Source organism: Trichechus manatus, unplaced genomic scaffold (assembly GCF_000243295.1).
Source record: "Trichechus manatus latirostris isolate Lorelei unplaced genomic scaffold, TriManLat1.0 scaffold00008, whole genome shotgun sequence".
Taxonomy (NCBI): domain Eukaryota; kingdom Metazoa; phylum Chordata; class Mammalia; order Sirenia; family Trichechidae; genus Trichechus; species Trichechus manatus.
The window spans coordinates 4,048,304-4,057,623 of record NW_004443944.1 but is presented as its reverse complement, the minus strand read 5'-3'; the positions used below and the strand labels follow the sequence as shown (position 1 = coordinate 4,057,623).

At 42.9% G+C, this 9,320-nt stretch overlaps 1 protein-coding gene across 5 annotated transcripts in view; it reads left to right on the top strand.

The window, feature by feature from the left end:
* Positions 1-9,281, top strand: part of FAM217B (family with sequence similarity 217 member B) — a 12,131-nt gene extending 2,850 nt beyond the window's left edge. For 2 of the 5 annotated variants that reach the window (XM_004370524.3, XM_023742619.1), the window contains exons 2-4: positions 351-462; positions 563-648; positions 4,204-8,315. In XM_004370524.3, the coding sequence (XP_004370581.1) occupies positions 4,208-5,389 (1,182 nt within the window). In that variant the 5' untranslated portion in view covers positions 351-462; positions 563-648; positions 4,204-4,207 and the 3' untranslated portion in view covers positions 5,390-8,315. Of the gene's footprint in view, positions 1-350; positions 649-4,203; positions 8,316-8,558 lie in introns of those variants that run through there. The other 3 variants (XR_002825906.1, XR_002825903.1, XM_023742616.1) reach the window with 3 other exon arrangements.
* Positions 9,282-9,320: the final 39 nt, after the last annotated feature.

Genomic DNA, 9,320 nt, shown 5'->3' with positions numbered 1-9,320 from the left:
AGATACAGAGAGAAAGAGAGGACACACACGCGCATAGATACAGAGAGAAAGAGAGACGCATAGATACAGAGAGAAAGAGAGGACACACACACATACACACATAGATACAGAGAGAAAGAGAGGACCCATTGCAGTATTTATACTAGTGGGATCTTATATCTAATATCTGCTGTGAATAAGAAACAAGGAAAGAAGGCTAAACTGTAAACATAAGGCAACTTATGTAAACCCCCTCCAATATTTCTTCACTCTGCAAATATTAAAAATCAATCAAGTGAAAAACCAGCGCGATACTGGTGTTAGGACCATTCACGATAAATACTAACTTGACAGTGCCCTGTTGCTTCTAGTTCTGAGAGCCGGGAGTCCTTTCCAAATATAAGAGGAATAAAGAAATCACTTCCCCAGCTGTCATCATCTTCCAGCAAATTGAGCAAGAATATTCCGAGCACTACAGAAAAGGTGATGTAAACTTTGAAGGAGAAACGTGTCTCGATTTGCTTTTTGTTTGTTTGGGGTGTGTGTGTATCACACTATTTATTACTACATGTCTGTTTTTCAGACGGTCCGTCGAACCCTAGATGATGATGAGCCGTGTATTTTTTTCAAGAAGGGGAATAGGGTGAATGAATCTTATGAGAAAAACAGGTAAATAGGTTTTTTTTTATATAATTGCTTTATCTTGCAAAAGATAAGTTACTTCAGTTCTCCAGATTGCATTTGTGTGTGACTGGGAAAAAATGTGTCTGTGGGTAAAAATATGTACATTTATGTGACGAGCAAACGTGAGCTGGCAAAATTGTTTTAAATACTGCTAGTTGGTAAGGATTCTACAAGTCATGTTTCTGACCACATTGGCAGAATCTGCAGCTTGGGCTAAGTTTCTTTTCTATGTTAGGTTCGTTTTATGTAAAAAGGATGCTGATAACAATTAACCTTTATGGATACATGCTGGTGGCTAGTTGTCAACAGAAGTTTTAACAGTATAACAGCTCTGATGTGAAGAGAAAATTATTCCAGAAAGAATTAGTTGTTATACTAGTAATGCACACCAAACCAAACCCATTGCCACTGAATTGATGCCAACTCATAGCAACCCTGCAGGATAGGGTAGAACTGCCCCATCGGTTTGCCAAGGCTGTAATCTTTCCGGAAGCAGACTGCCACACAAGGAGCAGCTGGGGGGTTTGAACCGCTGACCTTTCGGTTAGTAGCCAAGCGTTTAACCTCTGCGTCACCAAAGCGCCATGTTATAATACAATATGAATGAAAGAATAGGATTAATATTACCTTGTAAATGGCAGGTAGATGGAATTAATGAATACTGTATTCACACACACACACACGCACGTAACCCATTGCCGTCAAGTCAATTCTGACTCATAGCGACCCTATAGGACAGAGTAGAGCGCCCCATAGGGTTTCCAAGGAGTGCCTGGTGGACTTGAACTGCTGACCTTTTGGTTAGCAGCCATAGCTCTTAACCACTGCGCCACCAGGGCTTCTGTAATTGTGTGTGTGTGTGTGTGTGTGTGTGTAATGCACACAGTGTTAATTAATTCCATTTTCCTGCCATTCACAAGGTAACATTAACCCTATTTTTTCATTCATATTGTGTGATAAGGCACCATACGATTTTGTTTCCACCCTTTAAACCAATTCTCCTGAGTGTGCCTCCTATTGAAAGCATTTCTGTGAGCTTTCGGGTTAAGGGATAGGTTGTGTATGCCACCCTTACATGTTAAGATTTTAGTAGCTCAGAATCCCTACCAATTGGTGGTCAAACTCTGTAAAACTTGGCGTTTTACATCTTATGTATATGTAATTTAAAACAGGTACATAACAGAAATCTGTGGATTTTCTTTGTTAATGTTATTAAACACTGCCCTGGTGGTGCATTGGTCGAGAGCTCAGCTGCTAACCAAAAGGTCGGCAGCTCAAATCCACCAGCCACTCCTTGGAAACCCTACAGGGCAGGTCTGCTCTGTCCTATAGGGTTGCTATGAGTCGCAGTTGACTTAGTGGCAACGGGTTAGTCATTAACAGCTAGGAGCCGTGGTGGCAGAACAGTTAAGTGCTTGGCTGCTAACCAAAAGGTTGGCAGTTCTAACCTACCAGTGGCTCCGCAGGAGAAGAGACCTGGTAATCTGCTCCCGTGAAGATTTCAGCCTAGGATGACCTACAGGGTAGTTCTACTCTCTCCTATAGGGTTGCTATAAGTTGGGATCAACTCCTCAGCACACAAGTTCATTTAACAACAGAATGAGAGTTCTGTGACAAACTTTTTCCAAATTAGTGTTTTTTAAAGCACACACAATTGCCATAAGATTATAACATTAACACTTTGAGAAATGTCAATGATTTTCTTAAGTGTTAATATTTGACATAAAATAGAATCCATGCATTCACTTCGGGCACATGTACATATAACATTTGTTAAATAGAATTCCATGTAAATATTGTTCTGTAAAACTATTTGTTCTGCAGAGGAGTTTGGAGGCCTTCAATTTTTTTTTTTTTTTTTAGTCTCTTATTCAAAAATTTATACACAAATCGTTTTGGGACATTGGTTGCATTCCCTGCAATGTGTCAGCATTCTCCCACTTTCCCTTTCCACCCCGGGTTCCCTATGTCCATTCATGCAGTTTTCATGTCCTTCCTGCCTTCTCAGCTTTGCTTTTGGGCAGGTGTTGCCCATTTGGTGTCTTATACTTGATTGAACTAAGAAGCACATTCCTCATGTGTTATTATTTGTTTATAGGCCTGTCTGTTCTTTGGCTGAAAGGTGGACCTTGGGAGTGGCTTCAGTTCTGAGTTAGCAGGGTGTCTGGGGGCCATAGTTTCTCGGGTTCTTCCAGTCTCTGTCAGACCAGTAAGTCTGGTCTTTTTTTGTGAATTTCAATTTTGTCCTACATTTTTCTCCTGCTCTGTCGGGGACTCTCTGTTGTAATCCTTGTCAGAGCTGTCGGTGGTGGTGGCTGGGCACCATCTCGTTCTTCTGGGCTCAGCCTGGTGGAGGCTATGGTTCACGTGGTTCGTTAGTCCTTTGGACTAATATTTTCCTTGTGTCTTTGGTTTTCTTCATTCTCCTTCGCTCCGAATGTGACAGGACCAATGGATGTATCTTAGATGGCCGCTCACAAGCTTTTAAGATCCCAGACGCTACTCACCAAAGTATGATGTAGAACATTGTCTTTATGAACTATGCTATGCCAATTGATCTAGATGTCCCCCGAGACCATGGTCTCCAGCCCTCAACGCAGTAACTCGGTCACTCATGGTGTTTGGATGTATCTAGGAAGCTTCTATGACTTTGCCTTTGTCAAGTTGTACGTACTTCCCCAATATTGTGTGTTGTCTTTCCTTTCACTAAAATTAACACTTGTCTACTATCTAGTTAGTGATTTCCCCTCTTTACCCCTCCACTTCTTCATAACCATCAATGGCCCTTCAGTTTTTTTCCCGAATTGTTTATTTTTATTGTACTCTAGATGAAGGTTTACAGAACAAATAGTTTCTCATTAACAGATAGTACACATATTGTTTTATGACATTGGTTAACAATCCCATGACATGTCAACACTCTCCCTTCTCAAACTTGGTTTCCCTATTACCAGCTTTCCTGTCCTCTCCTGCCTTCTAGTCCTTGTCCCTGGGCTGTTGTGCTCATTAGTCTCTTTTTTGCTTTACGGGACTGTCTAATCTTTGGCTGAAGTGTGAACCTTGGGAGTGACCTCATTACTGAGCTAAAAGGGTGTCCGGAGGCCATACTCTCGGGGTTTCTCCAGTCTCTGTCAGGCTAGGAGGTCAGGTCTTGTTTTGTGAGTTAGAAGGTGTTCAGTTTTTTAATTCTTAAGTTGGAATCCACGGTAACAGGTTGAGTAATTCCTAACAAAGGAGCCCTGGTGGCACAGTGGTTAAGCACTTGGATGCTAACTTATAAGTGGGTGGTTCTAAGCCAGCCAGAGGCTCCGGGGAGAAATACCTGAATCTGCTCCGGTAAAGATGACAGCCTCTAAAACCCTATGGGCAGTTCTCCTTTGTCACGTGGAGTTGTTAAGGGTAGAAATCGGCTGGTGGCGTCTAACAACAATGGCAGCGATACCTGACAAGTAGAGCTGGAGGATCCCTTCTTCTGTCCGTTCAATCATAGAGGCCAGTTTTTGCCACGCCTGCTGCTAACTGCGGTGTTCTTTTTCACAGCACCATGAATGCTGAGCCATCTTGGAGGAAAGTACAACATGTAAAGAACTCTTCAGGAAAAAGACAGAATAAACCCCAAGTCCCCCGCATTTCTTCCCAGCTGAAAAGCAGCCTCGTAGCGACCTCCCAGCAGGCTGAGGATGAACCTCCAGAAAGCACTTACCCACAAGGAAAGCTTGGAAGGAGTCCGCTCAGTCCCAGGTGTCAGGGGGCCTCAGGGAACAAACTGTTTCTGGACTTTGAGTCCATGAGGATTTTTAAAGAGGATGCTGATGAGGACAGTGGAAGTGACCTCTCGGACTCAGAGAGAATTCCCATCCACACTTCGCCTCTCACCCCGCCGGATCTTCAGCTCAGAGCTGAAGAGATCAATCCAGCCTGTTTCCGTCGTTCCCCAGATCAAGACCACTCAAAGCCTGGATACTGTTACCCTGATTTTCTCCCACCCCCCTTCAACTCCTGGAACCTACAGGATATGGCCGTGCTTCTGAACTCGGAGGGCAAGCTGGACGCCGTGCCCCGAGCAGGAGGACTTCTCAGGAGGTACATCAATCGGCTTGTTCAGCTCGAGTGGCTGCAGATCCAGACCGTGCAGACTGAGAAAGGGAAGGGGGCCAAAACAAGGCCGCCAGTTGCCCCTGGAACCTCCTGGGCCCTGAAGAGCCCCAGGAGAAGGAAGCTCATTGCTGCTGCTCTACCCAAGCCACTACCTCAGCAGGAAGGGGCTTCGAAGCCAGGTCCTTCACAAAAGAAGGATTTGCGCCAGGAAGACACCTGTCGGTATGTCGCATTTCAGACCTCCCCCAGACCTGCGGACGCCCGGGGTAGCAGCAGGTCATGTTCAAAGAAGCAGGTCCTGGAAGTGAGGAGGGAGGGGAAGAAAAGGAAGATAGGTAAGGGCACCGAGCTGCAGCGTCTGGGTTTGGTGTGCGGTGACGAGCTGCAGCGTCGGGGTTTGGCGTGCGGTGACGGCAGCTCCAGGATTCACACCAGCGGAGATCTCGGAATCCCCAAACCCTCAGGCATGATTCTTGACTTGGCAGTCCCCTGTAAGGCCCCCGGAACACAAGCACACGCACATCTCAAGAAAAAGGGAAACGCCAGTAATGGCAGTCGTGCCAATACATCCAGTGAGAAAAACCTTGAAACCAACGGCGTAAAGCAAAGCACAGATAAATTCGAATAACAGATGAAATGATGAATTGTGAAGACCCATGGGTATTCAAATATAGAGTGCTTCCAAAGTTACAATACTGTGACTTTTAAGACATTTTATGGTGACTGGCATTGGAGTAGTTGATTGGTTCTTTATTCCACTCACTACCCCCAGCAGCCCTGGTGGTGTAGTGGTTAAGCACTTGGCTGCTAACCAAAAGGTCACCAGTTGAATCCACCAGCTGCTCCTTGGAGAGCCTATGGGGCAGTTCTCCTCTGTCCTATAGGGTTGCTATGAGTCAGAATCTGACTCCACATTGGCAACAGGCTTTTTTTTTTTAAACCCCCAATAGGGTGGTTTTCAAAGAGAGGTGCCTTTCAATAAGCCTTTCTTTGTAGTAACAGTCTTAAGCAAATGAGAGCCCTTTCAATAAAAATTAACCAACTTAGGTGTCATATAAAGAAAGGGGCAGGAAGATGACTTTCCAGGCAGCCTCAAGGAAACACAAGTATCAGCCTGCATTTCTTTGTAGAACAGAGCTAAGTAAATTTTATCTCCTGATACTCGCTTGCGCATGAGTAGGTAACATAGTACGTGTGATCTTCAATGGGGTACAATCCTCAACATTTGGAATAGTAGTGCTTCTCGGCCATCCTCTCCCCCATGCCCTTGCTTTTGTATCAGCTATTCAAGCATGATTTCTATCCATTTCACCCCTAAGAGAAGCTTCCGCTCTCCCTCAAGTGCAGGAGTAGGGCAGGGGAGTTTTTATATGGAAGTGAAGTCATGCATGTATCACTAAACTGCTTGCTCTTTAGAGCCAGTGGAATCTAGTGCTTTAATATCTTTCCCCTTACCCCGTGTTTTTGTTTTTAAGACGTTTTACATTTAGAGATGGTTGGGGAGGTCCATTTTTGAGTTCTCTAAACTGATGTTAAAATAATTTGCAGACGTTTTCCAGTTGAAAAGTCAGTGGGTTCAAGCATGATCATTGCTGTTTAGTGAGAATGAAATATTTGACACATTAGAATTTCTGGAATGTATGGTTTCCGCGATGGTTTCCTTAAAGAGGAGCCACGGGAAAATCACTTTTCAGAATTTGTAAACGAAGAGCCTATAATAGGATAAAACCACATGGAACCACTTTACATGGGACAGTTATTAAGTTACAGATTTGGGGCCTGGGGCCTGATGTCTTTGGTTAAAAATTATATAGTTTTCAAGAACAGGATTTAACAACTCCCTTTTTTTTGGGGGGCTGGAGGGAGGATTTCAGGGGCCATTTCAGGATGGAGGGGGGACTCTGAATCAAGTTAATGAATATGGTTTTAACATCCTTATCTGGTCCTCTAGCTTCCTAGCTCTCTGAAGTGCTTCTCATTTCATTGCAGTTAATAACATCTGCTTGCTTCGCCAGTTGTGCGGTGAGCTTTCTGTTGAGACTTGTGAACATCTTTCAAAAACTTTGGTCGGCTACTACTTGATATGCAGTATATTTTAATGACTGTCGTTAATTTTATCCCTTCAAACAATAATTCCATTTGTTTTCTACGTACACATTTCTATTTTTATGTTTTTTGGGGGCAAACGACCCTTGACATTTTTTATTTGAAAGTGTATATTTTGCAAACTTCTCACACAGTGGTAAATGTCACCAAAGGCCCTTTAGAAGTCACCAGCATAACAGGACAAGATGCATTTATAATTAAAATAATGTGCAAAGGGGTGATGTTAAGATCCCTTTTAAAATCTGATATTAATCGTACAAAGCAAGGTAGGAGATTTTTTTGGATAACCTTTTCTTCCAGGACTTTATTTCCCGATCTTTACAGATTCCCTCTGACATTCTTTATTTCTCACACCACCCTACTGGGCAGAGCCTGTGCTTACAATAAGATCTTACACCTTTTTATGTGAGTGAAAGATGTACATACAGTAGGCGTTACTCCCATAGTCCTCAAATACACTGTAACTTTTGTACTCAGTAGACATATTGTATTTGAAAATGTTGCACGACTCTTTCCCTTCTGTGGTTCCTAAGCCCTTTAGCTTGTGAGGGCTGAGTTAGCCCATCATCCGTGCCTGCGCCTCACTGAGACATTTCTCTGCTCGACTGTTACGCAGCTCTTCATGGTGTTTCCTGGCTGATGCATCTTTGCGAGCATGATGTCACTACACCTGGACTCCTTGTATTAACACTGAAAGGTTTACACTGAGCGGTTGCCTTTCCCAGGAATGTGTCCTTGTGGCAATCTCAGCAATCCCGACTGGGTAAGGGTGAGTGTTGGACTTTTCCTGAAGACCATCGTGATTGAGAAATTTCTAGGCAATGCCTCGAATGTTCCTATGTTTGTTCCTAGCTCATTTAATTGATTTTGGTGGCTTCATTTGGGGGAAACCCTATGGGGCAGTTCTACTCTGTCTTGTAGGGTCGCTATGAGTCCGAATCGACTCGATGGCCACAGGTCTGGGTTTTGGTGTTTTTGGTGTCTTTGGGGAATAGTCCGACAGTAATATGTTAAGACGGAAAAGCCTGAGAAAGAGACTGCTTGTTTACTGGTCGTCTCTGGTTGAGCCTGCGTTTTAGCCAGTAGCGTTGTGATTGGCTCAGAGCTCCTCATGAACAGTGTTACGTTTTTTAAAGTGAGATTTGTTGCAGAATTTACATAAGCACAATTAGTAATTTTATGATTTCTGATACACACACCTACCACATCTTAGTGCACCAAACGCTGTAGAGGAGAATCTTCCTGTTTCGAGCAGACAGCTGTGAGGAGTCAAGTTGTGAACTCATTCAGTTCATTGATTCAAAACCACTGAGTGTCCTGACGGTCTAGTGACATGAGCCATTGTATTTCTAAAAGTGCCTCATTTCCAGGGAGTTGTTTACAGACTCATTGTATTTGAACCAATAATAACAATCCATGGTTAAAAAAAAAAAAAAAGCAACCAAAAAGTATGTTTAGAGAATGTAAGAAGACATTCTTCAGGCTTAGACTCAGTTGATGGACAAAGTTGTAATAAAGTACAAAACTGAAATGTGAAATACATCAGTATTCACTTGGATGGCTTAGGTTGAGACTATTTCCCAAGCCTTTAACGGCTAAGCAGGCTGAAGGGCCATAACTAACTTGAGGGCGTGAAGTGGTGGTTGATGACAGAGTTTGGGGAGAGGATGTCATTGGTCCTATGATTGCAGAAAAGAAGAGGATTTGTGGTGGTTCTTGGACCTATTAGGTTTGTTTCCAGAGAGACATAAGAAGTTCTGGCTTCCATGATACAGGTATTGTTTGTTTCCTCTTTTGTGATAATTTACTTGAGTAGTTACACAAAAATACCAAACTCCTAGTGGTCCTGTATGTCCAGTCACAGTGAAGCAGTATTCACTATTTGTTTATGTACAGAGTACCATTCCAAATGGCCTGACAGTATTCAGCACGTTTGTTATTTGATGTTATAATTATTGTATGTTTGGTTTTGCATATAATAAAGCAGAATACATATAAATCTTGGCCAACTTGTGTTTTTACCTCTTTGTGGTCAAGGAAACAACAAAAGAAAATACTGCCTGCTTTTTCTGGCACGGTTTTGTTTTACTTTTCATGGAGTTCTTTTTCAGGATTTGTTTTTATTTTCTTCCTGGTTCATTCAATGAAGTGCTCAGGATGAAATTCTGTTCCTACTCTCCTGTCTTAATTATGAACAGTGTAATGACAATCACAGTTCAGCATTCCTGGGTATATCCGAAAAACATTGCCGTAAATTTCACGTGTCCCTGTCTGCCTTCTTAACCCCAAAGTGTTGGGGAGGAGTGGTTAGAAGAGCAGATGGAAATGCAATTAGCATAAAATTAAAATAACGTGATAAAAGTAACTTGTTCCTTATTTATCCGGAAATGAGTGCTGTCCCTTTAGAAGAAGTCACCTGGTTAGGAGACGCATTTATTCCTGATGTCAGTTTG